At 53.0% G+C, this 27,837-nt stretch overlaps 2 protein-coding genes and 1 long non-coding RNA gene across 9 annotated transcripts in view; 2 read left to right on the plus strand and 1 right to left on the minus strand.

The window, feature by feature from the left end:
• The window catches only part of RILPL2 (Rab interacting lysosomal protein like 2), a 35,717-nt gene extending 32,693 nt beyond the window's left edge, over window positions 1-3,024 (plus strand). For all 4 annotated transcript variants that reach the window (XM_023241330.2, XM_006938391.5, XM_006938393.3 and 1 more), the window contains one exon: window positions 2,490-3,024. In XM_023241330.2, coding sequence (XP_023097098.1) covers window positions 2,490-2,514 — 25 coding nt within the window. In that variant the 3' untranslated portion in view covers window positions 2,515-3,024. The remainder of the gene's footprint in view (window positions 1-2,489) is intronic.
• Window positions 3,025-7,177: 4,153 nt separating this feature from the next.
• Window positions 7,178-27,565, minus strand: KMT5A (lysine methyltransferase 5A). Of its 4 annotated transcripts, none has more exons than XM_045041594.1 (8): window positions 27,430-27,565; window positions 21,415-21,536; window positions 20,088-20,244; window positions 15,964-16,183; window positions 15,531-15,618; window positions 10,824-10,883; window positions 9,856-10,046; window positions 7,178-9,091 (listed from the first exon to the last, which is right to left on the minus strand). In XM_045041594.1, exons 1-8 carry the CDS (start codon window positions 27,437-27,439, stop codon window positions 8,881-8,883), a joined length of 1,059 nt encoding a protein of 352 aa, XP_044897529.1. In that variant the 5' UTR covers window positions 27,440-27,565; the 3' UTR covers window positions 7,178-8,880. The 4 variants fall into 4 exon arrangements, with proteins under 4 accessions (XP_044897529.1, XP_044897530.1, XP_044897528.1 ...); XM_045041595.1 differs by lacking the exon at window positions 27,430-27,565 and adding an exon at window positions 21,805-21,824; XM_045041593.1 differs by lacking the exons at window positions 21,415-21,536; window positions 27,430-27,565 and adding an exon at window positions 21,805-21,990.
• LOC123381177 lies at window positions 22,267-24,170 on the plus strand. Its single transcript, XR_006587897.1, has 2 exons — window positions 22,267-22,383; window positions 22,781-24,170. It is a non-coding gene; the product is annotated as an uncharacterized LOC123381177 (long non-coding RNA).
• Window positions 27,566-27,837: the final 272 nt, after the last annotated feature.

Here is a 27,837-nt window from a genome sequence, read left to right on the forward strand (position 1 = left end):
TGCAACTCTTGATCTTAGGGATGTGAGTTCGAGCCCCACGTTGAGTGCAGAGTTTACTTAAAAAAAGGAGGGTGGCCTGATCCATTACTTCTCTTACTTCCAACCTTGGAGGACCCTGTGTCTCCCAGCATTGGGCCACATAATGTAGTTTCCTTTGAATACTCCCCTCATGTTTATGCTCCCGTGTTAATCCGTCATTTCTCCGGGTGCTAAGCCTCAAACCATAGTGTGTGTGGTACTTGTTTAAAATTCAGATTCTCAGAAGTCAAGTCTAGGATGAAGCCCAGAAGTCTGGATTTCTGATAAATCCCCTAGGCAGCTCTGATGCGGAGAACCCTTGGACCACACCCCGAGAGGTGCCTTCTCGGTCACCAGGTGCCGGTACAACAAGGCACGGCTTTCTCCCACCCTCCATGAAGCAAACAGCCTGTTTGCCTTGGCTGTCCTGGGAATGTCTGGCTTGGAGACAGTTACCTGCCCCCGATCTCTTGGACAGAAACTGAGAAACAGCCTCAGTCAGGGATCTCAAACTCAAATGCCTATGGGGGCCAGGCACTTAATGTTGATGAGTGATGGCGGGGGTGAGGGGGGTGGGGGGGGGCATTTGCCAGGGTCCCGGCAAGAAACAAATTGCACACGTTAAAGGAGTGACTGAAAAGATTTAAAGAAGGGACATCTTACAGACATGAGCGGGGTTACACTTTGGGGAGTCCTGGAAGGCTTTCGTGAGGAGGTGACATTCAAACTGGGCCCTGAAAGACCATGAAGACTGAGAGAAAAGCATTCTTGGCAGAGGGAACGGCATGCATAAAGGCGAGGCAGGAGGTGAATGGAGGGGAGGCTGGAGATTAGTGGTGGTAGTGGCGGGGGTGGGGGTGGGGGGATGGCGAGGGTCCCACTAAGCAGTTTGAATTTCACTCTGAGAACTTCACTAAGACGTGGAGGGTTTTAAGCAGGGGGACAAAGGGACCACATTTACCTGTAAAAGCTCATCTGGCTGCCTTATGGAGGAGGTGTGGGGGCAGAGTCAAAGCAGGGCCTAGGGGCGTGTTTCTTTCCCAAGGAAGCCTCTCCTGAGGCAAAGTAATAAAATGAAAGAGCACCTCCATTCCACGCTAGGTGTCATTTCTGAAGGTGTTCTTTTAGCACTTTTATTGTCTGGACAGCCCATGTAGATAAGGCTTCCAGGAGGCATAAACTGCTGGTTTCTTTGTGCCTCTTCTAGGAGAGTTCTTTGGGCCCCTTAGAGAGTTTGAGCCTGATATGGAAAAAAAAAAAAAAAAAAAAAAAAGCCAGCCTGAGGTCATATGTCTAATGAGCACGAGGCCACAATTTCGTGGTCAGACCAGCTCACTGAATGAACGAACGAATGAATGAATGAATGACTTTCCGAGGAAGTAGGTTGTGCTAAGAAGGACGTTTGTCTTTATCCTGAGAACAATGGGAAGCCATGGAAAGGTTTCAGCTGCAGAATGACTTAGCTCTGTATAGTGACACGGTCACTCTGGCTGCCGCGTGAGTGTGTTCTAGGGGGTGGCGGGAAGGCTGTTGGACTGGGGGGTGGCAGTGGAGGAGATGAGAAGTGTTGGGATTAGGAACGTATTTGGGGCATGGTGACTAACATGTAGCAGATGGGGGGGAGGAGCTGAGAACAACTCCCAGGTTCCCGGGCATGAGTGACGAGGCGGGGGATGGTGTCACTTCCTGAGACTGGGTACCGGTGGGGGTGGGCAGTGCGTCCAGGTTCAGGGGAGAGTGGCTGAGCCCTAACGCCTGTATCCGAACACGCGTCCAGGGCCTGCCCCAGCCATCGCTAGCAGAGCGGCTCACGGTCCTCAAGGGGTTTATGTTTGACAAGAAGCACGAGGCCGCGTTCCTGTCACTGCCTTTCCAACCCACCAGCCAGCTCTGGGTCTCTCTCATAGCTGAGCCTAGCAAGCGCTGAGACAGCGTTGCACTCAACCCCCAGACAGCAGGCTTCCTTTTCAAAGCTTTGCATATGAGGGGGGAGACACTGAACGCTTGGTATTCGTGTCTCGGGGGTATCTCTGTGTTTCATCTGAGAATTTACATGCCGATCTTTATTCACTGCAAAGATCCGTCTTATAATTGGAGGTCGCGCGCATGCTTCCTCCACGATAAACCTCCTGAAATTGAAAAAGGTGTCGGACACCATCTTTCGGCACAGCACAGGGGTTGAGTGGGCTCTGGGTCCTCCAACTCCTGGTTCCACAACTTACCGTGTGACCTTGGGCCTGTTGCTGAACCTCGCAGGGCCTCGGTGTGCTAATCTATAAAATGGGGACATTGATGGTACGTAGCTCATCAAGCTGTTTTGAGTGTGAAGTGAGCTGACGGAAGGAAAGCCCTAGACAGTGTCTGCCCCTAGTGAGTCCGTGGCCCGCAAGAGCCTCTTACAGATCCTTCGGGGTTCTGCACCCCTCGTCTCATTCTCTGTGTGCCCTTGACCCCTCCTTCTCTTCACACAGGTTCTTTTTCCGATCAGGGAAGTAGACACAGCTCTAAGGCCACGACTAAGGCAGAGGGTCTCGGACTCAACCAGGCAACGCGCCAAGACTCCCAGACACATCTCTCGGTGCCACGTATACGCACCGTCCTCGCTCATTTGTTTCCCCTGAAAGCCACCAAGGAGGAAGGAGGGGAGGCACTCTCATGATCACTGTCTGCCAGGCTGCAGAACTGGACACCCCTGGGCGCTTGGCCTGGGCAAGACAGGAGAAGGAAAGCAAAACAAGACCCAATTCCTGCTCCATTCAGCCTTGCTGTGGGGGGGCCTCCAGCGTGCGCATGCGCCTTCCACTTGTCTGGTCCCGCAGGTGACCCTTGTCTCTACTGTGTGGTAGCAGTAAAAATGCATGAGCCCACAGGGAGAGGGGAGGAGAGAACGCAGGAAAAAATGGTAATGACATTCCAGTGATTTCATGGATATGTAGTGAATATTCGATTTTGCTTCACGTGACTTTACATGATTTTGTATCAAAGTAAAATGACTTTTATACTTTCTTGGAGTGTTTTAGAGTGGTCTTATGTAAGGGGCTTTAACCGTTCAGACCCTCGCGCGCCAAATCTGTAAATTGTATGTACGTACGTATGCATATTGCAGATGGTGGTATATATATGGTGCAGATATATTGCAGTGACTCTGACACACCAGCATTTTGTGTGTCGCTATGAGAGAAAAAGAATGCCGCAAATTATTATTTTTTGACAAAAGTTCCCAAGACAACCAGAGCATCTCGAGAAAGAAGAACAAAGCTGGAGGTATCACCGTCCCAGACTTCAAGATATGCCACCAAGCTGCAGTAGTCAAAACAGTATGGTGCCGGCACAAAAAAACAGACGCACAGATCAATAGAATGGAATAGCCCAGAAATAAGCCCACACTTATATTGATCTCTGATCAACTGATCTGTGACAAAGGAGGCAAGAATATACAGTGGGAAAAGACAGTCTCTTCAACAAATGCTGCTGGGAAAACTGAACAAATCGTAACATTAAGATGCTATTGATTTCAAGGCTCATCCTGATTTCAAAGATGTTAAAACGTGAGGGGAAAATGCACGTAGGATCCGGTGAAATACAGTCCAGAGAACAGGGAAGCTAATGGGCCTGCTGGACGTCCCCTGTGAGCCTGGCATCCTGGTAAGGAACCCTGCCTTGCTGAATGTTTTGCCTGCTGAATGGATTACCTCGTTTACTCCTGTAACGACCCGGGGAGGTGGACCGGCACTAACCCCCCCGGTTTACAGATTTGGAAAGTGAAACTCCAAAAGGTGAAAGTACCTTCCGCGAGGCCACGTCGCTAGGAGGTGGCTGCCCCAGATGCAGGTGAAGGCCTGATTCTAAGGCCTAGGTTCCTATCTGCAAAGTGAAATGTACCCTGCCTCTCCAAGCAGCACTAATGCGAATGATGAATGCGCATCTCGCCTGCACCGTTTTGAGGACCTTATGCGTACTGCCTCACCGCACCCCTGTGGGATGGGTATTGTCATTCCCGTGGGACACCCAAGGTTACAGCACCCTAGGGCTGAGGGACTCGTCCGGGACCCCAGCTCACAAGTGGTGGGAGTTGGACCTGAACCCAGATACAAACTCCACAACCCAGACTCCGCCCACTCTGCCTCCTGAGAAACGCTGGCCATGCTGAGTCCCGTCCAGAATGCTATCTCGGCAGAGACTTCCTCCCATCAGGGGCTCCTGATTGCTACCCCCAGATTTGCTGCAGTCCTCACTGGGTGCTGTTGTCTTAATGGAGGGAGGGAGGGGAAAGGTTTCTGCACCTTGGAGGGGAGAACCAGCTGGGGAAACAAATATGCATCCTGCCATCCGTCTGAACCCCAGGCAGAGGCTGTGCAGAGACCACACCCAGGGGCGGTGAGGTCACAAAGCAGAGTGTGTGTGTGTGGCGGGGGGGGGGGGGGGGGGGGGGGGTGGGGGCAGTGCTGTGTCTTTTGCAGGACTGTGGAGCAGGCTCCGCTCCTGGGAATGACATTTAAAGTCCATCCTCCGAGGCACCAGCCTTACATCCTGAGTCCCAGCAATGGCAGCCAAGTCCCCTACACCTGACTCATTCCTGCCTTGGTTTCCCGATCTCCCGGCTGCAGGATGACCATAAAGTCTAGAAGCAGACAGATCATTATGTGCTGCTGTCAGTAAGCCTACTTAAACGGATCACCTGCATTTTCAGGCTTGGGGGTCCCCCTGTATCAATGCTTAGCTGCCCCTTTCTCCCTCTCGGGGATAGATGAGGCAAGAAAACCCACTCAGAAAGAAATGTCGGAGAGCCTGAGTGGCTCAGTTAAGCATCCAACTTCGGCTCAGGTCACAATCTCATGGTTTGTGAGTTCAAGCCCTGGGTTGGACACGCTGCTGTCAGCGCAGAGCCCTCTTCGGATCCTGTCTCCCTCTCTCTCTGCCCCCCCCCCCCCAATAAATGAACATTTAAAAAAAGAAAGAGAAAAAGAGAAAAAGGAATGTCAAGTTAAAACAGTCTTCGGGGAGCCTGGGTGGCTCAGTCAAGCATCTGACTTCACATGATCTCGTGGTTTGTGAGTTCGAGCCCCACATTGGGCTCTGTGCTGTCAGCGCAGAGTCCGCTTCGGATCCTCTGTTCCCCTCTCTCTCCCCTCATCCCCTGCTAGAGCGCTCTCTCAAAAATAAACATTAAAAAAAAAAAAAGGTGACAGTTAAAAGAGTGCTCAGATATTACCAGCTCTTGGTGAAATCAGACACTGGGGTGTGGGAGTTCCAGAAGGTAAGTCCTGGGAGCATTCCTCTTGGAGCTGGGGCCTGGTGGGACCACAGGAAACAGCTACAGTTGCTCCCACACTGCGGGCTTTCTTCATCAAACCCAGCACAGGGAGGAACAGGCTGAAAGGTTGGGGTTTCACAAGGCACAAGAAGCGGTCGCTGTAGCAGTCATCTTTAAAAAAGAAATATGGGGCGCATGGGTGGCGCAGTCGGTTAAGCATCCGACTTCAGCCAGGTCACGATCTCGCGGTCCGTGAGTTCGAGCCCCGCGTCAGGCTCTGGGCTGATGGCTCAGAGCCTGGAGCCTGTTTCCGATTCTGTGTCTCCCTCTCTCTCTGCCCCTCCCCCGTTCATGCTCTGTCTCTGTCCCAAAAATAAATAAACGTTGAAAAAAAAAATTTTTTTTTAAAGAAATATGACCAGAGGGGCACTGGGTGGCTCAGTCGGTTGAGCATCTGACTCTCCATTTCGGCTCAGGTCATGATCTCAGTGTGTGAATTTGAGCCCTGCATCGGGTTCTGTGCTGACAGCGTGGAGCCTGTTTAGGATTCTCTCTCTCTGCTCCCCCCTCCTCCACCTGTGCTCTCTCAATAAACTTAAAAAATCTTTTTAAACAAATCAATACAGCAACTATCAGAGAGTGGAGGCTCTTCACCATCAGTTCTGGGCGCTCGTGAGCAGCAAATGGTAGAAACAACGCCAAGTTTTAATCCGAACAGCAAACATCAATGACGGGCGGTGCTCCACAGCGTTTCCTGCACGAACTCAACCCTCTCAATCACACACACGCACACCAGCACCGCCCTGTGCGGCTGAGGACGAAAGTGGGCCACAAAGCTGTCACCTGCCCGAGGCCACACAGCTGCGAAGTGGTTGGAAACAGAGGTTCCGTTCCAGGGCTGAGTGCACTCGGCCACCAGACCATTCTGTCCCCTCTGAGGCGAAGACATAATAATCCACGGCGGCTGAATCCTCAGGACCCCCCCTGCGTGTCAGGGGGGCAGAGGCTGTTCTCACATGACGGGCAAGCTTCAGAGAAGGAAAGGGATTTGCGCAGGGGGACAGGCTGACAAACACTTAAAGCTGGTGCTGGCACCAAACCTCTGGCTCGTAAACCAAGGACTCCAAACAAAAATTAATTAAAAATAAATAAATATTTAAAAAATAAATGAATACAAATAAAAAAGTAAATATTTTAAAAATAAATGAATACAAATAAAAAATATTTTAAAAATAAATACAAAGAAAAAACAAGATAGATATTTTTAAAATAAGTGAATACAAATAAAAAATATTTAAAAAGTAAATGAATACAAATTAAAAAAACAAAAACAAAAAAAAACAACCCAAGGACTCTATCCACTGTCCCCATCCGCCCCTAGTGCCCGGAGAGGAAGGGAACCAACAGCTGACAAAGGGCAGCTGGTGGAGTGCGTGGTGGGGACAGAGATCTGGTGGGAGCAACTTCCAGCACAAGACGGGCACAGTTGATGACAGACTCCTCCTGAGAACCGAACCTCCTACATTAGAAACAGTAATAATGACAAACAGCTAAAGACCTATGCTTACTAAGTGCCAGGTGCCGTCCCTAAGGGAGGACTCGACATGCATTAGCTTTTAATCTTATCTAGCACCTGTGACCCCCATTATACAAATAAACTATCCCCTAGGACATTCACCAAAACACACACATACTGCTGTCTAACCTCTTTCAAAAGAATATTTTCAAGTAACCTCTGCACCCAACATGGGGCTTGAACCCACAACCCTGAGATCGAGAGTTGTGTGCTTTACCGACGAAGGCTGGCCAGGCACCCCTGCTGTGTAACCATTTTCCTGTCTCTGCTTTGTAAAAAACAAACAAACAAACAAACAAAAACCCAAACAGAAAGACACACAGGTGGCCTCGCCTGGCAATAAATATTTTAATTTTTGTTTCATTTTTATGATGACAAATAATTTTCAAGTTATTTCCTTTTTTTTTTTTTTAAATACAAAGCTAAACCACAAACAGGTACAACCAAGACATTTTATCTCACATTTACACACTCTGTCGGATCCTCCTCCAATTCTCTGACCACTGACCAGGCAAGTGTGAGGGGGTGGGGTGGGGGCGCAGGGGCGGGAAGACTTTCGTAGGTAGCACCGTGGTGAGGCCGGGGTGGGGGCCAGGGGAGCATCAAGGTTGATGACAGGCTTTCATACCTGTCTCCATTCACATTTACCCGGGACCAGGGGAGGCCGGGAAACCCCAGGTCATGGCTTCAGAGCCACGGCCCCCTGGACTGCAGGTTAACAGAATAGGTCTCCCTTCGGGAGGGAGGAGGAAGCTACCTACTCCTCCTGCATCACAGTCAAGGTGAAAACTTTACCCTTAGCCTTGATCCCTGGGCTGCCGGGCCTGCCCATTCCCCTGCACATCAGCAGCTGGGGTGGGGGCCACGCATTTCAGGGCCAGCAGGCTCCCCCTTCGGTTCATGGCTGCATCTTCAGTTTTGCAGGAAGGATACCAGGTGGTCTGACAGACAGAAACCCTGACAGCAGGTCTGGAACTTTCAACCCATTGGAATTGGGTCAGGGTTGGGGGGGGGGGGGGGGGGGGCGCGGCGGAATATTGGGTAAGTAATTTCTGGTCCCACTACAAAACTTTTATTTTTGATTAGAATAGAGTACCATCTCAAATCTCTTCTACAAAAACCAAAAAAAAAAAAAAAAAAAAAGGAGAAAGAGAGAAAGAAGAAAAAAAAATGCAGCCACTTCACTCACTTCAAGACCTATATACATGTAAGTTGTTTTCTGTGGTTTTTTTTTTTTTTTGTCTTTTTAAATTTTTAAATTTTTATTATTGTTTTTTAAAATAAACTCAGTGTTCACATTTCTATAAAGAATCAACCCAGTTTTGGGAAACCCTGCCCCGGCAGGGCTAGGCAAGCAACGCTTTTCCCTGCCCACGTCGACTCTGACTGCCCGCCCTGACGCGCGGAGGCGCCCAGAGAAGCGGCGGCCTGCGGAAGAGTGAACCGCGCTCACGGGCCACTGGGTCAGTAAGCTTTCGAGAAAGCAGAGGGGAAGACTAGCTTACTGCGAAACCTTTTTAAAAAATATTCATACACTTCCTTGTGCGCCTGTCCAGACGTCAGGAAAACAAGAGCTTGGGAACACCCCGTCCGGGCCTCGGGAGGCAGCGTCTTCCGGGACTCGCCTGCGCTCGGCCGCCGGCCGTCGGGGGCGTGGGGAAGAGAGTCCTGGCTCTGCGGCTGGAGGCAGGAGGGTCGCCCAGCTTCCTAATTCATGTCCACTCTTTCCTCTAAAGCCTGTGCTGCGTCTTTGACTGCATGCACGGGAAGCACAAACGTTTGACTTGTATGCAAAAAAGGTACAAAAACAACTAGAATATAAAAGTTTTGGTAATATAAGGCCATCTGTTCAAGTCCACCTTGGAAACCTGTAACAGATATTTAAATACTACAGTGAAAAGGCATCTTAATATACTTTTTAAAAACATCTGAAGTAATCTGCTAAGATTTAAGTGAGTAAAAAAAAAAATCAATTCCCTTTGAGGGCACTTTGTCCATGGAAGAAGGGAGGGGGGCGGGGAGGGCGGGGTGGTTAATGCTTCAGCCAGGGATAGGCTTCGATGGAAGCCCGGCTGCGGTCCCCATAGTCATACAGGAGCTCCTCCCCGGCCTTGATGTCGCGGGAGGCGATGAGGATGAGGTGAGGCACGCCGTCAATGTCGTGCAGTTTGGTTTGGCAGTTCCCACATTTACTGTGATTGATCAGTCTTCCCAGGCGATTTGTCTCTCTAGTTGCATCCACGCTGGCGGGAGGGAGGGCAACAGAGGGTTTAAATTGATAAAGAGGCTTTTGATCCCAGTCACAGCCAGCTCTCAACTCGGGTGGGATGTCGATTTATAGCCACGTTTTTGGGGAAAGCAATTCAAGTCAAAACAACATCTTTTAAGAGCCGAGGGAGGCACTGGGCGAGAGAGTGGGGGGTGGGAGGAGACAGGAATGCAAGAGGCTCTTTGTGGAGGCCCGTGAGGCAAGTGCATAAGAAATAAATGAATAAAGATCAACTGCGGATAGTGGGGGAAGCTGTGAGGAGGCAGGAGTATCGGAACTCTCTGTACCTTCTGCTCGGTTTTGCTGGGAACCCAAAACTGGTCGGAAAAATAAAGCCTGATGTCAAATACCACCACCACCACCACCAACACAGCAAAACACCGAATCGAGCGCACTGGCCATATGGGGACAGGAGCAGTCGCTGGTTTCTAGAGCCGCTCTGGCCGAACGCCAGGAGCAGGAGCGGGAGCGGCCTGGGGAGCCTCGGAGCGGGTCTGCACGGACTGGTCCGCCTCTGCTTCTCGCCCGGTCGGATGGCAGCCACAGCAGCTCCAGGCCCAAAGGCTGAAGCGGCAAGTGGGGGGAGAGCCGCTTCACGGCTTTGGAAAAGGGCAGCAAGAGCTAACCAAGAGGCAGGAGCAACAGAAAGAATCAGCAGGCTGTCGTGGCTCTCTGGCCCTCGGGCCTGTCGTCTCCGCCAGGGTGCGGAAAAGCCACTCGAAGCGCTAGCGGACTTACCAGTAGGTTTTGCTGAGATACTGGAAATAGTACATGTAGCAGCCCGTGGAGGGGTCTTGTGCGTACAAAGCCTCCCGCTTCTTGGCATCGGTGATCTCGATGAGGTCCCCGTGGTATTCTACCACGAACTCGCCCCGGGAGAACTGCTTGGTGGCGATCACGCCCCTGCCCTTGCCATCGATGAGGTCAATCTGTTGGGAGGTGAGGAGAGAGCGTTGCTTCCTAACACCACGCGTGGCCGGCTTCCTGGGCGCCTGGGGTTGCCCGCCCCCCCCCCAACCCCTTCCTCCATCGGTTTTCCTGAGGTGTGCCCTAGATCTCACTCTCTTTACGTGCCCAGCACAACCGGTATGAATGTACACACCCGCGCAACTATCGCCACGATCCGTCACCCCAGAAAGTTCCCTCGTGCCCTTCGCAAAGCACTGTTACGCCTCATCCTCCTGAGGGATCTGCTGGGTGGATGTTGCCCCATTTTGCAGATGAGAAAACGGAGGCTCAGAGAGGCAGAGCCATGTCCAAGGCCACATGGCTGGGAAGTGGTAAAGTCCGGCTGGCAGCCCCATCCGTGGCCCCTTCCGGGGCGAGGTGGGGGCGGAGGGGGAGAGACCCCGTGTTCCAGGTCTCTCCTTTTTCTGTAATTTACCCTCCTGTGCTTCTGCTCACTCATTATAAATGGGGTTGCAGGCTGACTGCTTGAGGGGCCCAGACCTAAGTTTGGATCCTTCTAGATGGTACGTGAAACGGGAGCTTTTTTTAGGACTCTGGAGTCCCAGCCCAGACCCACGTGGCTGCCACTGTACAGCCCTGCCCTTCTCATCCACCCAGTGTGTTTGCAATATGTGAAAAGAAAAGCAAATTTCTCAGGTTCTGTCATTTCCCAGGAAAACTGCTTAGGAAAAATTTGTTAGTTTCTCTAGGTACCCTCCAGGCTCCGCCTCCGTGCGCTGGGCCCCACTGCCCCTTACCTTCATTCCTTCTTCCTTCCCGCTTTCAATCAACTCATCTATTCTTTTCCTCTCTTCAGACTGTGTGGAGAGGGAGAAAAACAAAAAGCACCTGAGCTTTCTCTCCTGGGCCGTTCAGGGCAGTCCGGCGGCCTGGGCCACCCGCAGGGCTACTCCCAGTTGGCCTCCATGACACGGGTCCCCAAGGACGCCCAAGCCCCCACACCCCTTGTCCTTTTCTCACTGCCCACCTGTTGTGGACAGTTTGGCACCTGGGGTTCAAACGGACCAGGAGGGATACAGTTGTAGCCCAAGGGCAGAACTGGCTTGAGGGGCTATGTTCCATTTGGCACACGCGCTGTTTTTAAAAAGATCTAAATTGTCGACATCTGCAAATCGAGACTCTGACCTCATCTGACATCGGCCAGGGCAGATCAGAGCACAGCCTCTCGAAGGGGCATGTGCACACTATGTTCTTCCTGTCTGATGGCCCCTATGGGTGCCTTGGTTTAGCAACTCTTGGAGGTGGGTCTTTTGGAAGCCACTGCCACGGATGAGAAGAGGGCCTCCCACCCCAAAGAGGTAATATAATACCACCCTGAATAGGGAAGTTAGACAGGAGTGGACATTCCTGGTCTCACCTGCCCCTCAGGGACACCCCTCCTGCCACCACCTCCCTCCCGGACCCAGATCCCATGCTCCGTACATGCACAGGACTGCAGGGAGGCACAGAGAGCCGCTGAGGGACCCAGCAGGAGCCCAGGCCCTGCACTGGCTGGCACACGCGGTGGCCACGCCCACGGCAGAGCCCTCCACCCACAGCCGAGCACGGACCCTGCCTGCAGAGGCCTCAGGACGCCGTCTGCGGCCCACGCGCACTTCCCCAGTCCCTCTCCACACAGAACTACCATGCGCCCGCGGTGTGACGGGCAAAGCCCAGGTCTCTGCAGGTCCAGGCTGACTAGGCTGTCACTCCCAGGCCCAGCCCACATCCCTGCTCTTCTCCTGCCGTCTTCCAGCCACATCATGGCCACCTCACTGGTCTCCTGGCTTCCATTCTGACCACCCACTTCACTCTGTTCCCCACACAGTAGTCACAGGGGTCTTTTAAAAATGTACATAAAGGGGCGCCTGGGTGGCTCAGTCGGTTGAGCATCCGACTTCGGCTCAGGTCACGATCTCGTGGTCTGTGGGTTCGAGCCCCACATCAGGGTCTGCACTGTCGGTGCGGAGCCTGCTTGGAACTCTCTGTCTCCCTCTCTCCCTGCCCCTCCTCCTCTCGTGTTCTCTCTCTCTCCCTCTCAAAAAGAAACATTTAAAAAAATGTACGTAAGATCATGTCATTTCCCTGCTTAAAGCCTTCCCGGAAGTTCACTGAATAGTGACGTGCCAACGTTGGCTCCTTAGTGTGACAAATGTACCAGGATAGTATACGATGCTAATGATGAGGGAAACTGGGTAAAGGGTCTACGGGAATACTCTGTACTACCTTTGCAACTCCCCTGTAAATCTAAAATTATTCCAAGGGTTTGTTTAAAGAGAAGCAAAAGCTTTTCCTTACCTCCCCACTCCTACCGAGATAAAATCTACTTTTCTGATGGCCTGTGAGTCTCTGCAGGATCCCGGCCCCACATCTCTAGCCTCGTTTGCTGTCTTCACCCTTGCTCTCACATTCTGGCCACACTGGCGGACTCTCTTACAGGACCAGGCTCGTTCCCGCCTCAGGGCCTTTGCACTTGGTACTGCCCCCGCCTAGAATACCCTTTCCCCAGTCCATTCACCTGGCTTGTGTCCTCCCTTCCTTCCAAGCTCTGCTCAAAAGGCACCTCCTCAGGGAAATTTCCCCGACTACCGTAGCTAAAGTAGCCCTAAGCCTCACCATGCCTTCAAACTACCGTCTTACTAAGTTAATGTCAAAGGACTATCGGAAATTATCTTGTTCTATGCTTGTCTTTTAATGGGTAATTACTTGAGTATAACCTCCCTGAGTACAGGGGCCTGATCTGGTTTACCGTGGAATCTCCTGGCCTAGGACAGTGCCTGGCACATAGTAAGCCCTCAAAGCAACAGCAGCATTAACACACGCAGTGCACACACAACCACCCTGCTAAATAACTAATTACAAGTGTGTGGAGACCAGCAAGAAGTACAGGAAGCTCTGGAAGTGGGAGCGGAGTGAGCCAGGCACCTGCAGACTTTCCTGCCGTGACTGACTGTGCCGGGAGGTGCTGAGCTGGGGAGGGCCGGGACCGGGCCGGGACCGGGCTGAATGTCCTGAAGGCAGAGGCACAGAGTCTGAGTTTCATCCGGCGGCCTCGGTGCTTAGGGGCATGCGTCAACCAGCTGCAGGCTTCCAAAAGAGAATTCAGGCAGCAGCCTATGGGCGTGGGAGGGGGGCTAGAGGCAGACTGAGTGGGAGGTAAGCAAGGCCTAAATTGGGTCGAGGCAGCTCTGCACATCAGGCCTGGGGCTGGGCCGGGCTGAAGAGGCCAGGGCACGGCCCACAGGTGCAGTCCTCGCCCCAGTGCGGGGCACCGGCAAGCAGGCCAACCGGCAAAGGGATCCCCGCGGCCAAACGACAGGGGTTCAGGGCATCTCTCCAAGGCCCCATGCCCACCCTCCTGCCCGGGACCCAACACCAGGCCCTGCCCGCTCGGTCTTCCAACTCAGTCAAGTGCCTGCAAAGCTTCTGATTTTAGTTCCTCTCCTGCCTCACCCCCATCCCTCTCTTGGGCCCCATGGGCCTGGGCCCTGGTTTCCGCGGCCCCGAAGGACAGACGGGTCAGGACCTACCTCACCGCTCAGGTGAGGGAGGCGCGGCTGCCCCAGCCTCAAGCTTTACCTGTGCGGTCAGGAGAATACAGCACCCTGGCCAGCCACGGCCTCCCGCCGGGCCAGCAACCAACTGGCCGTGGTGTTCGCTCGGCAGAGCCAACACAAACAGTGAGAGCACAGCGTGGGGCCCCCTCGCGACCGGCCCTCTGTCCGGGGACAGAGCGAGCCGCACCATGCTGCAGACCAAGCTGCGGGGAGGAAGGATCCGCTCCCTCCTGCCCCTCTGCCGCAAGACGGAGCAGACCTGCACCACGTCCTGTGGCAGCCTTCCCTCCTCCAGCCAGAAAGCCCTTCTTCTTTTCTTTTCCTTTTTTTTTTTTTTTAAATTAAAAAGGCAAACTGAGCTGCGCCCGCTCTGCAGCCCCCAGCAGCCCCGACCAGGGCTGGGAGGTGCCCCGGGTTCTGGGGCCCGGCGCCACCCCGCCCTCTGCGGTGCTGTCTCGAAGAGTGACCTAGCACAGCCTCCCACTGCAGGCAGACACTTCATAACAGCTTGTCATTGGCTGCAAGACGCCGCCTTTCTACGGAAAGGAAAGCCCAAGCTTCTCTCTGAGGGGAAAATGGACCCCTTTTCTCTTTTATTTTAAGCGAAGCCTCATCGACTCAGATAAGCAGAGGAAGAGAATGCTACATCACCGCATCTACGTATCTGCGTCTACAGACTGAACGTAAAACACGCTGAAGGCGTCTTAGGTTCAGGCCGACAAGGCCTCCGGGCGGGGTGGGCGGGGGGCCGCCATCCTGAGCACCGCCCCCCCCCCCCTCGAGGTTGCTTTGAGGGTGTGGGCGAGAGAGGGGCTGGCCCGGCCTGGAGCGGGAGGGCGCGGGCTGCTGGGGCCACCCGGACCACGCCCTGGGTTTCCTTAACAGAAAGGCAATAACCACACGTCACTGCATCAAATATTGATTGACTGCTGAGCAGCTCAGCACTCTGTAAACACAGCGGGCGGAGGCTTGCACAGTCTGGCTGGCCTTCCTGCCTGTTTTTTCAGGTGTTCCTAGGACCACAGCTGGGAGGGAAAGAGGAGAGAGGGGGCCTCAGGAAGTAACAATGGGGAAGCCATGGTGACGATAATAAGAGTCAGCTAGTGCTTAACTGGGTGCCAGGCATGGTTCCAGGTGTGCAGTGTACATTAATCCATTTAATATCCCGACATTCCCAGAAGATGCCACATTATTATCCCATTTTACAGATAGGAAAACTGAGGCTCAGAGCAGTCAAGTAACTGGCCCTCGGTCACACAACCAGTAAGTGGCTTCCAAGCCACTGCTCTTTACCACCTTGAGACACAACACGGGAACTTGTGGATGGCGGACAGACAAGCCTCTGAAAGCACACACAGCCTCCCCCCGAGGTCCCAGGCTCTGACCGTCCTGCCAACAAGTCCTGGAAAAGACGCCTTCATGGGAACGCAGGACTTTCCACACCATGTGCTACAGGTTACAAGACTCCTTCACAGAAGCATCTTTTTTTTTTTTAATTTTTTTTTTTTTTTTTAACGTTTATTTATTTTTGAGACAGAGAGAGGCAGAGCATGAACGGGGGAGGGTCAGAGAGAGAGGGAGACACAGAATCGGAAGCAGGCTCCAGGCTCTGGGCCATCATCAGCCCAGAGCCCGACGTGGGGCTCGAACTCACGGACCGTGAGATCGTGACCTGAGCTGAAGTCGGACGCTTAACCGACTGAGCCACCCAGGCGCCCCCACAGAAGCATCTTAACCAAGCCTCGGAGTGACCCCAAACGTTAGAACTAGACCAAGGAGAGTACCAAGGCCACAGAAGCAGACCTACCCCAGGATGACGGAGAGAAAGCTCAAGCCCTGCCTGCCAAGCACTGCCCACGGAGCCGCCCTGCCCCTCCAAGAGCCAGAATTAAAGCCACGTGACTCTACCTGCAGCTCAGCTTTGCTCTTCCTGGAGCTCCTTCGCACGGGGTAGAAATCCGTGAGTTTGCGATTCTGTTGTGTTTTTCCTTGAGCTCTTGGGTGGGAAGGGAAGAGGAGAAAACCAAGTGTTAGCACCGAAACCACACTCACACCCGGGAGGCCCCCGGCCCCTTGGGAGGTGGCTCCTCAGAAATGATGTCACGTAAACACCTTTGTCCACGGGGGCCCACGTAGGCTCACGCGCCCAAGGGGGGGCTCCGGGGGTCAAAGATAGGCTGCCTACTCTCAGGGACGCTGAGCCTCGATGAGAGCCAGGCCGAGCAGGGGCACCGCTACCCGCTTCCCTACCCCCCAGCTAGCACCTGAGCAGGGTCTGCTGGGGTCACAACAACCAGACTGCCCTGCGTCAGTTAGGGGAAGGGCTCCAGAGGGCACTCACTTCTTCCGAGGGGCCTGTTTGCCCTTGACGGGCTTTTTCAGGGCCTGCTTGGCGACGGCTGCGACGGGAGGGTCACAAGACGAGGTCGGAGTTTTTGGAGGTTCTGCTGCTTCAGATTTTTGGTTTGGAAAAGGTGCCAGGGGACCCCTCCCGGCGTCTTTGATCTTCTGTTCCTCGGACTTCATGGTGCTTCGGATTGCGCTCCCACTGTTCCTTTTCTCTGAGGGCAGAGGGAGGAGGAAGAGAGAAATTTAGTCTGGACTCTCTGTCTCTCCATTTCTAGACCATCAGCTGCATTCTAAGACAGGCTTTTGTTTACTTACTTATTTACTTATTTATTTTTTACGTTTTTAAGGGTTTTTAAATGTTTATTTATTTATTTTTTTAATTTTAACGTTTATTTATTTTTGAGACAGAGAGAGACAGAGCATGAACAGGGGAGGAGCAGAGAGAGAGGGAGACACAGAATCCGAAACAGGCTCCAGGCTCTGAGCGGTCACCACAGAGCCCGACGCGGGCTCGAACTCACGGACCGTGAGATCATGACCTGAGCCGAAGTCAGATGCTTAACCGACCGAGCCACCCAGGCACCCCAATGTTTATTTATTTTGAAAGAGAGAGAATCTGAAGCAGGCTCCAGGCTCCCAGCTGTCAGCGCAGAGCCTGATGCGGGGCTCGAACCCACAAGCTGTGAGACCACGACCTGAGCCGAAGTCGGATGCTCAACCGACTGAGCCACCCATGTGCCCCTAAGACACACTTTTACAGGAGACAGGATCCTGGGTGTGTCGGGCAGCATTGCCCTCCCGCCTGTTAAGCTCGGTGTCTACTCATGGCTTCCATGGGGGAAGCACTGGCTTTACTTTTTGACCCAGGCACTGGGCAGAGCTTCCAGTCTGTGTCTTTTTTTTTTTTTTTTTCTTTTTTCAGTTTTATTAAGGTATAGCTGACAAAATCATAAGATATTGACAGTGTACTTCGTGATAATCTGATACACGCTGTGGAAGGATCCCTCCTCCCATCTAGTTCATGAACACTTCTGGTCTTCTGCATCGTGGCGGGGGAGAGCCCTTGCAGAAGCACCGCAGACAGCAAGAGCAGCGTAAGTGCTCAATCCGTGGCTTTCAGGAACTGGGATGCACACCCCGGAGAAAAAGCTAAACTCCTCAAGAGTGGGCCAGCGATGACGGACAGGAATAAGGTAATAAAGCAGAACTTCTTCGCTAGCAAAGACCTCTTCCCCAAGCCTGGCACACTTCATTTCAGACTCTTTAAAAAAAAAAAAAAAAAAAAAGAAGAAGAAGAAAAAGGAAGTTTGAGGTGCCTGGGTGGCTGGCTTGGTGGGTTAAGCGTCTCTTGATTTTGGCTCAGGTCGTGATCTTGAAGTTCCTGAGTCCAAGCCCTTCAGCAGGCTCTGTGCTGACTGTGCAGGGACTGTTTGGTATTTTTTCTCTCTTCCTCTCTCTTTGCCCCTCCCCCACTCACGTTTTTTCTCTCTCTTTCTCCCCCTCTCTCAAACTAAATAAATAAACTTAAGAAAAGAAGTTTCCTCTTCTAAAGCGGTCCAGGCCCTGTGTTCACAGTGGTTCCCAGTATGGTGACCAATACTGGTCAGTGTGTCACAGTAAAGGACGTCAAAAATGATTTGTTACGAAAAAGAGCTGCGAAATACCAGCGTGGGTGAACGATTCACTTTTTTAAAAAGATGATTTACTAGGGGCGCCTGGCTCAGTCGGTTGAGCGTCCGACTTCAGCTCCGCTCATGATCTCACGGTTTGTGAGTTCGAGCCCCGCATTGGGCTCTATGCTGACAGCCCGGAGCCTGGCGCCTGCTTTCAGTTCTGTGTCTCCCTCTCTCCCTCTGTCCCTCTCCCCCTCATGCTCTGTCTCTTTCTCTCAAAAATAAACGTTAAGAAATTAAATAAGTAAATAAATAAATGATTTACTTTAAAGAATAAGCAAATAACACACAGCTGGTAGGAACATAAAATGGCGCAGTCACTTTCGCAAAGAGTATAGCTGGCAGCGGTTCAAAAAGTTCAACATGGAGTTACCATATGACCCAGCAATTCCACGCCTAGGCGGCTATTAGGAGAATTAAAAACATATGTCCACACAAAGACCTGTATGGGAAAGTTTGTGGCAGCATTATTCACAATAGCCAAAGAGTGGAAACAACCCAAATGCCCGTCAACTGATGAAGGGGTAAATAAAACGTGGTCTCTGCACACGATGGAGTATTGTTCAGTCACAGCAAGGAAGGAGGCCCGGACACCTGCTGCAACATGGATGGCCCTTGACAACACGGTGCTAAGTGAGAGAAGCCAGGCACAAGAGGGCACATATAATGTATGGTTCCGTTCACATGATATGTCTAATACAGGCAAATCCACAGAGACAGAAAGTAAATTAGTGGTGGCCAGGGGCCGGGGGGAGTGGGGGAATGGGGAATGGCAGCTAATGGGTACAAGGTTTCTTCTTTGGGGCGAGGAAACGTGCTGGTATTAGACAGTTGGTGATGGTTGCACCTATCTGTGAATAGACTAAAACCACTGTACACTTTAAAATGGTGAGCACTAGGCTACGTGACTTATATCTCAATCAGCTAAAGAGAAAAATAAATACGTCAAAATCCATCCAGACCATTCTCACTCCCTTACACGTGTCAAGTGGAACCAGAGGGAGTTAAGTCTGGGACACCATGCAGAAACCCAAGGAGTATGTGATGCCCGTGAATGTCAACTATCACATCAGTCTGCATCAAGGCAGAAAAAAGGCTGAGAGTCAAGGACAAAAAGCGTGGCCCCTGGGCTCTCCTCCAGAGTGTATCTGGCCCCAAATTCTAATCGTTGCCATTTAGTAACACTACACCCAAATAAGCTAGCTTGTGCACCGTGTCACCATTTAGGATAATTTACATCCCACCCCATTCCAGAAGGGATGGGAGACTGGCTGCCCGTCATTCAGAGAGGGCCCTTTCCCCAGTGCCTGCATGGTAGGTGCTATCCTAAGTGCTGGCGATCCAGGGAGGAGCAGGGGAATGGGCCGCCCGCCGGTGTGGGGCACTGTGCAAAGCCCTTTGCATCCACGCTTTAACCAACCTTCAGGATAGCCTTACGAGGTAGGAATCCTCTCTCCCACTTCAAAGACGGAAGAACTGAGACTCAGAAAATAGGAGTAAGCTGCTCAAGCCTCTCGTAAGTAGAAGAGCTAGGATTCGAACCCAAGCCATTTGAAGACTGACTGCAACAGTATCAGCCACTGCACCGCGGAGGAGAATCAAGCAGAGGGCTGGCTCCTGCCCCTAGTTCTGTGTGTCCCGACCCTCGGTTCTCAGATCTGGTCCCAGACGTTGGCCTAAGCATCACTTATGGCACTTTTCATAAATGAATTACAAGGCTGCCTTGTATGAAGCTGCTGGTAGCCAGAGTGCTACATCTTTAAGACAAGTTTTAATTAGAAAGGAGCTTGGTGAATTTGGGAAAGCTCATATTCCCCACTGCAGCTTTGAAAGGAAATATTTGGAATAGAGCAAGATTTCTATGAGGTTTCAGCTTGTTTTGCTGGGCCAAACAGAATTTTCCGGAACTTTATATTTTCTTGTTCAGTATTTTAACTCCAAATCTCATCACAGAGTGTGCTGCTTCAGAGAGCAGCACCGAACACTTGAGTAGAAAGAAACTCAGAAATGAGGTCAAGGCCAGCTCAAAAGAGGGAAGGAAGTCGGTTCCCTGCGTTCACACAACACAATCAGGACTACAAGCACCTGGCCTGTACAACCCAGACTCAGAATTTCTATACTTTGGGCACTTGTGAGCCTCTTTAAATACAGGCCAGGTGTATTATTCTTGCAACTTGGCGACACAACCGAGCTTGAAGGACGTGCTAACTCTCGTGAAAGCAGGGAAAACCGGTTAGACCAACAGGGAACACACCCTGGGACAGGGCACTCTTCCCCCCTGTGTCTGTTTCTTAGCAGCAAGACAGAACATGGATCCAACCTTCTGAACTTGGGTTTGAAAAGGCTGGATAATCATTTAATATATATGCACAATTAATGGCAGAGAGGGGCTTTCTGCAACCCAACCAGCTGCGGTCAGAACGGGGCCACTTCAGAACCTTACCTTCTCGTTTCCTGTAGAGTCCGGCTAATGGCTTCCCCTGGCATTTGACTTCGTGATGTGCAACTGAGTTCTCTTCCTGAAGGGGGGAACGCATTCCAGAGCATTTGTTGGGGCTCATGTAGGAATAGATCTTTGATTGCCCGGTAAATACATTCTCCTAAAACGACAAATGCATGCTCTGAAAGAGGCTTGAAGAAGATCCCGTGGCAAATGGCGGAGAAGGGCAATCAGGATACGAAAACCAGAAACAGACACCATCTCTCAAAAGCCGAGCCAACCCAGGGTTGCCAGCCCCAGGAGATCAGTGGAAGGTTTAGGATCTCCCAGGTCCGAGTTAGACATTTCCTGAACTCGTGTGGTCTCTAATTCTGGTCACTCAGGGCACATCTGGCCAGCAGGAAGCCAGCTGTGCACCAAGGTGTACATAAGCAGACAACCTACCAGTAGCAGAGAGGTCAGAATGACCCAGACTAAACAAATGCGGAATTTGAAGGGCTGGCCTCTGTGCAGGAGCTGCAGGAACTCTAGCACGGAAACAGGCCTCAGGGAATCTGATTAACTACTTCTTGGTCCCGAAGTCAGCCGATAGGACTTATTACTGCCTGAGCCGTCTGTGTCCCCAAGCCTGGCCCCTTTCGAATCAACGCAGCCCAGCAGCCTCCCAGGACTGCGGACCGGACTGCAGTGGTAATTGAAGGGTGGGGTGGAGGGTGGAGAGCTTAATAAAAGCAGAGCCTATAGCCAGCTCATTTAGGGCGGTCACTCTATTGCAGACGGCATCTTGGCATCAATAGTAGGAGGGTGGGCAGACGGGTGGGGCGGTACAGGTCACTGCCGGCGTCTCTGGGCGTGGGGCCTCCCCCTCTGAGTAAGCACGGAATGGAGGAGGACTTCCCCAGAAACACTGCTAGGGCCTTTCTGCTGGGTGAACCTTTCAACACCAAGTCAGCGAGACCCGTGAGCTCTCTGAGGGCCCCCGGGCAGGCCCCGCACACCCTGGGAAGGCAGCCACCGCGGGGCTAGCTGGGTCTCGGGGTGCGGAAATGCCATAAAGGCACAAACTTTTCCGAGGTCAAATATTGCCAGGGTCATGGCGGAGCCAGGGTGGACGCCACTCCCAGGCAGGCAGCAGAAAAGGAAGCTACCCGAGCCGGGCGCCCCGCCCGCACCCCCGCACCCCCGCCCCCGGGCCCAGGGCCGCGGGCGGGAGGGGAGGGGGGGGGTCCAGGGGCGCGCGCACGTGCTCGCCGCGCTGGGCCGGCGGGGGCGGCCGGCCGCGCGGCCCCTCGGGGCACGCTGAGTGAGTGCGGGGAGGGTGCCTGCTTACCCCGTTGGTGCGGGGCCTCCCCGGGCCCCTCCGCTCCACCATCTCCGGGCCCGGGGCCGTCGCTGCCACCGCCGCCGCCGCCGCCGCCGCCTCCACCGCGCGGGGCTTGGACATCTTCCTGCCTGGAGAGGGGGACCCGGGGGAAGCGGGGGAGGGGGCGCTCAGGGCGCGGCGGGGCGGGGAGCGGGGCCGCCCGGGCCGGGCGCCGCGGCGGCGCCTCCCGCCGCAGCCATGTTCCGAGGGCCTGGCGGTGGTGGGCCGCCCGCGCCGCCGGGAGGCAGGGGCCGGCCGGCCGGGCCGGGCCGGGGCCCGCGTCGCCCTCCCGCCGCCCGGCCCGGCCGGGCCCCGCGCGCCGCCCGCCCCCCGCGCGGCCGGGCCCGCCACACCCACCTGCAGCCCGGCCAGGCCCATGGCGGCGCGCCCCGCGCCCTCGCCCTCTCCGCCGCCGCCGCCGCCGCCGCGGCCCGGCCACCACCGCTGCCGCTGCCGCTGCTGCTGTTGCTGCCGCCGCCACCAGCGCCGCCGCGGCGCCCCGGGGAAGGGCCGGCGGCGCCCCACGGCGCCCCCTTCCCCCATGGCCTGCGAGGCAGGGCCCGGCACCCGCGCGCCGCGGCAGCCCGGGCCGGCCCGGGACCGAGGACGCAGGGAGGGAGGCGCTGGCGGCGCGTCCTCCGCGTCCCGCCCGCTCGCCCGCCGCCGCCGCCCACCGTCCGGCTCCCGGCCCGGGGAGGGGGGCTGGCAGGGGCGGCGCTGAGAGGCTCCTCGGGAGGGAGGGAGGCAGGGCGGGCCGCGCGGCCGCGACGAATCCCGACTCGGGCGCGCCCCCTCTCGCGCGTCCTCAGCCACTCGGGGAGGAAGGGGTGGGAAACATGATAATGACAGCCCGGGCTCTCGCCGGCCGGGCTCCTTCTCTCGCTGGCTCCGCGGATATTTTGGGAGGCCCGTCGGTGCCAGGCGCAGTCAGCAGCGGTGAGCGCGACAGACGAGAGTCTTCCTGTGTGCCCGAGCCTGGGCTCCCTGAGCATTATAGGGACATTTAATTCTCCACGCAAGTCCCCCCGCCCCAGGGGACGGGGAGGGGAGGAGGGGGAGGCAGGTCCTGTGGCAACCCCCTTAAAAATGAGCGTACTGAGGCTCAAGGGAGGTGCAGGGGCTTGGATGGGGCCACAGAACTAGAAAGCTGTGGGGGGGGGGGGGGGGTCGAGTGTCAAACCCAGGTGGTCTGCACCTGACCCGTTCGGGCCCTGGGGAGATAGAATCAGTGGTTATTATGGTAAGTTGGTGGGGTGCTTCCCGTGCATACACGATCTCATCCAAACCTCACAACAGGCCTGCGAAGGGACACACCCTTATCTCCTTTCCACAGATGTTGAAACTGAGGCTCAGAGAAGTGAGGAGCTTTGGCCAAATTCTCAGAACTAGAAATGGATTTCCAGGCCAACTGACCCCTGAGGCTGAACCCCCAGACACAGATGAGGAAATTCAAGATGGGAGAGCCAAATGCTGCTGCAGAAGTCTTTAGCAGGTCACCCGACTCTCCTGGCCACCCCATGAGAAAACATCCTAGGGAGGCAGGGGTTCCAGGCACTCAGGTGTCCGTGTTGGCATAGCTCACTGCCCTGCACCACTGTGCTGAGGCCATTAGGGTTTGAGGGCCCACAGCCAAGAGTCACTGTATTTGTGCAAAGTCATAGATGCAAACAAGACACCTCGGGACATCCAGCTCCTACTGCTTGGGTCATGGCCTGGGAGGCAAGGATTGGGTTTCCCCCCCTGCATCTGCCCCAGAGGTGCTTTGTGACCATGACCAGCAAGCCACTTCCCTGGACTAGACTTCAGTGTCCTCATCAATAAAAACCAATAATTTTAAATTTCTTAACACACCCAGGGCACCTTTCAACATCTACAGATAAACAAATGGCTGTCACTTTAAGTAGCTGCCTCCCCTTAGAAGGGATAAGACTAAGTAGGATTAAATGGCAGGAACAGACTCAGGACAAATGTCTCCCAAATCAGCTCATGCTGTAGCATCCTGGGCAGGGCTGGGGAGCACCCTCCTCCCCACCGGCTCTCAGTCCCCACCCCAACCCTAACTCCAGTCGGGTAGGGTCCTCTGACCATGTGAATACCCAAGACACTATGCAGACAGTGAAAGAGGATTCTAAAATAACACTCTGACACCCAGGCCAAGCCATTTGAAACCGTGTGCTACATCTCCAGGGCAGAGGTTTGCAGTTTGTCGTCAAACTATCATGGGAGTCGTGGTTTGCGAACAGGAAGCAGCCTCTCAGATTATCTCGTCCACGTACGGTTTCAACATCACCCGACCCCCCCACCCTCAAATACACACACATGCTCATGGCCGCAGCCTTCTCGATTGCAGCCCTCAAATGCAGGGGCGCATACGTTAAGGTCCAAGTCTAGCACCCATTCCTCAACTCTGCAGCTCCAGTACTAGAAGATATAATACAACTCATTCAGGAAAAGCTTCAAAACAGGTTTTCCTTTCTCTGTACATGAGGTGTCCAGGTGCATATAACAAATATACCCATCAGCAGAAATAAAAACTCTTAATGTTGCCCAGGGTCGCACAGAAATAGAATTCAACAAAAATGATACCAATAGCTAACATTTATTCAATGTTTACTATGTGTTAGGCCCTGTAATCATGCGTTAACTTAACCTTCCCAACCCTTTATGAGAAAGTACTATTCCTATTTCAGAGATGTAGAAATTGAAGCTCAGGGAAGATAAATCACTTGACCGAGGATTACACGACTGAAGTGATAACAGAGCTGAGATCTGACCCCAGTGCTGCTATATGAGGGTACTTTATCATAAAGAATGCATATTGCTGGAGTGCCTGGGTGGTTCAGTCAGTTAAGTGTTTGACTCTTGATTTCAGCTCAGGTCATGATCTCAGGGCTCTGTGCTGATAGTGCAGAGCCTGCTTAGGATTCTCTCTCTCCCTCTCTTTCTGCCCCTCCCCTGCTCACGTGCTCTCTCTCTCTCTCAAAATAAATAAATTCAACATAAAAAAGAAAAAGAATGTATATCACTTCCCTTGAAGTCAAACGCAAAACAGCAATTCATTCACTCCACAAATATTTATTGAATACCTACTTTGTTCCAGGCCCTTGCTAAGGACACAACAGTAAAGGTAGAGACAGACAGGGCAAGTTGAGGCCAGAGGGGTAGGCAGGACCCCCTCACAGGCCACTGTGAGGATTGTGGATTTGATCCTAAGAGCAGTGGGGGGAGGGAAGAGGAGTGAAGGTCACATGATAAAAATCTGTGTTCTTGGGGATCACTCTAGCTGCTAGGGGGATAATACATTGGAAATGGTAAAAATGGAAAGAGGGAGACCAAATAGGAGGCCATCTGGCTGTGGCAGCAGAAATGGAGAAAAGCAGATGGACAGATCCTTCTCAAACTAATATATTTAAGGTTGAAAATATCTACATGATTGTAAAACTTCAAAACCAGAGAGGAATTGCCTGGTATCTGAACATTTCACTCATGTGACCCAGCAAGATTCTCTTTGTTTGCAACAAAGACCGCTTTTCTAGAAGAAAAAGACTGACCCTTCATTTGAATTACTATAAATGATTTGATATTTACACTACCAAATGCCCAATTTAGTAATCTACAAGAGAAATAAAGGCTAAGAAATAAGTAACTAACGGGGTGCTTGGGTGGCTTAGTCGGTTAAGTGTCAGACTCCGGCTCAGGTCATGAGTTTGAGCCCCGCATCAGGCTCTGGGCTGACAGCTGGGAGCCTGGAGCCTGCTTTGGATTCTGTGTCTCCCTCTCTCTCTGCCCCTCCCCCACTCATGCTCGCTCACGCTCTCTCAAAAATAAATAAACATTTGGGGCGCCTGGGTGGCGCGGTCGGTTGGGCGTCTGACTTCAGCCAGGTCACGATCTCGCGGTCCGTGGGTTCGAGCCCCGCGTCGGGCTCTGGGCTGATGGCTCGGAGCCTGGAGCCTGTTTCTGATTCTGTGTCTCGCTCTCTCTGCCCCTCCCCCGTTCATGCTCTGTCTCTCTCTGTCCCAAAAATAAATAAACATTGAAAAAAAAATGCTAAAATAAATAAATAAATAAATAAATAAATAAATAAATAAATAAATAAATAAATAAATAAACATTTAAAAAAAGAAGAAAAAGGGGTGCCTGGGTGGTTCAGTCGGTTGAGCATCCGACTTCGGCTCAGGTCATGATCTCATGGTTTGTGGGTTCGAGCCCTGGGTCAGGCTCTGTGCTGGCAGCTCAGGGCCTGGAGCCTGTTTTGGATTCTGTGTCTCCCTCTCTCTGCTCCTCCCCTGCTCACACTCTGTCTCTCTCTCTCAAAAATAAAGATTAAAAAAAAAATTTTTTTAACAAATAAATTTAAAAAAAAAGAAAGAAGTAACTACTAATTTGGGGGTCAAGTGAGATACTGAGAATCTCTAACCAATAAATTACAAAGGTGATTTGTAAGCCTGCTGTGGTAGGAGCTAGGAACCCTTGTGCTCACTTTGGCTGAGGGAGAGTGGAACAAGGGAAGCCACAGACTGGCCAGTGTCTAGACTCTGACTGTGGACTTTGGCTTCCACCTCTGAAAAATGGGAATAACAACTTGTTATTGTTGCCTGGCCCTCACTGGTAATTATTATTTGCCGCTATTAAGTCCTTAAATACTTCAATGGCAAAGTGCTTAGTTTTGTTTTCCCTATAGATCAATTAAAGCAAGCCATGTTGTTATTTTGTTTTTAAAAAAGGCAATACTGTTGAAGCAGTTAGCTTAAATGATTTTTGTTCTAATGGGAAAAATGAACCAGGGAAGCATCGCTTTATTAAGACTTGTCAGATACTATTAAATATACTTTTAGATGCTTAACACTTTTCCGAGGAAAAAATATTCGTCTTAGCTTTCTCTGCGGATTGGGTTACAAAGCTCTTTAACTTGGAAGTTCACTCTGCCTCATCTCTGAATTAGAATCTGGTTTGTCCCAAAAGACCCTAAGCAGATGCTGGTATAATAAAAGATGCAACTGGGTTCAGGGCCTGAAAACAAAGGTGCCCAATAAATATTCACCAAATGAATCTTTATTTTATTCATTATTACTGCTATAGGGAGCGTAACGCATTAAGGCAAATTCCTACTAACGTAGTCCCTTGGAATTTTGAGAAAAATGTCAAACCGCAACTTATTTTTCTAAAATAATAATTCTACTCAACCTTCACGCTCCAAGTTTTTGCACTGAAGGAGACACAGCGGCTGGAAATGACCAGTGGCTAGAGATCACTTTGACGCATAACGTGGGACTTCCCGTCCTGACACCAAACTAAGTGTGCAAAGCTCTTAAGGCTGGGACGTAGCCTCCCGCGATGGACAATCCCACCCAAACCGTCTCCCGAGGGCAAGAGTCCTGACCAGCCACAGGATGAAGGGCCGCCCCGGGTGGTGCGGTGAGACTCATCTCACCCCAAAGTGGGCCGGCGGGGCCCAGTCCTCGCCCCTGCGGCGCAGAGCTGACTCAGGGCGTGCGGAGGGAAGGCGCCTGCTGCGGTGTCCACTCCGATGCGCTCCCCACCATGGAGGTTACCCATCTGCGCCCTGGCCTGGAAGTCCCCTCCTTTCCCAACAAGAGAGAGACCCTAGGCGGGCGAAACTTCGCCCTCCCCCTTCTTCGTATCAATAACAACCATTCCCTGGAGGTGCCCTGTGCTTTAGTTTCCAAAGAGCTTTGACATATGGGTCTGTTGTCGCTGGAGAGGAAGGCCAGCGGGTGCCCATACTTTAGAAAGGGGAAACCTAGGCACGGAAGTGGGAGGGACTTCTGGTGGCTTGGGGGGGTTGGCTGGGGAAGGTTCCGCGGCAAACCCCCCCCCCCCGGCCCCGTCTCCGCGCTCAGTCCGAGCAGCCCTCAGCAGGGCGCTTCCCCGCTGCCGCTCCCGACGCTCTGGTCCCCCACTCACAACATGACCCTCCCCAGCCCGAACCGTCCCGGCGCTGGCCACCTGGGCAAATACCTCTAGCCATAGCCCGGCTCTGTCACCGCCTGGGATCTCCCGGGAAACGCAGCTTTCGAAAAAAGTTGCAACAACTGTAGCCAACTGCTCCGCGGAGCCGCGGCTGCTGCCCTGATTGGCGCCGCCGTCCGCCTCTCCCCAGGCTGTCCGCCGTGATAGGCGAATGTAGGAGGAAAAGCCCGCCCTTCTTCCCGCCTCCCCGGCTGGGGCGGGGCAAGCGGCCGCACTTTCCACGAGCGCTTTAGGGACAGGTCCCGGCGGAGGAGGTGGGAGGGGGTTTAAATTTTATCGTCGTCCTGCGCTGATTGGCTGCAGTGGGAGGACACCCGCGCTGCCATTGGGAGGCCCCAAGCTCCGCCCGCTCCCGGCTCTGAAGCTCCGCCTCGGGAGGTTCAGTCACGCGGCTGG

The sequence above is a fragment of the Felis catus genome, chromosome D3 (genome assembly GCF_018350175.1).
Source record: "Felis catus isolate Fca126 chromosome D3, F.catus_Fca126_mat1.0, whole genome shotgun sequence".
In the NCBI taxonomy this organism is placed as follows: Eukaryota; Metazoa; Chordata; class Mammalia; order Carnivora; family Felidae; genus Felis; species Felis catus.

Excerpts from the sequence above, each read along its gene's own strand:
- KMT5A (XM_045041593.1), bottom strand. The coding sequence starts at position 21,990 with ATGGGGGAAGGGGGCGCCGTGGGGCGCCGCCGGCCCTTCCCCGGGGCG. Across the intron at positions 10,884-15,530 it reads AGAGCAAAGCTGAGCTGCAG|TCTGAAGAGAGGAAAAGAAT; the intron begins GTAGAGTCACGT and ends CTCTCCACACAG. Across the intron at positions 10,047-10,823 it reads GGAAGGAAGAAGGAATGAAG|ATTGACCTCATCGATGGCAA; the intron begins GTAAGGGGCAGT and ends ACCTCCCAACAG.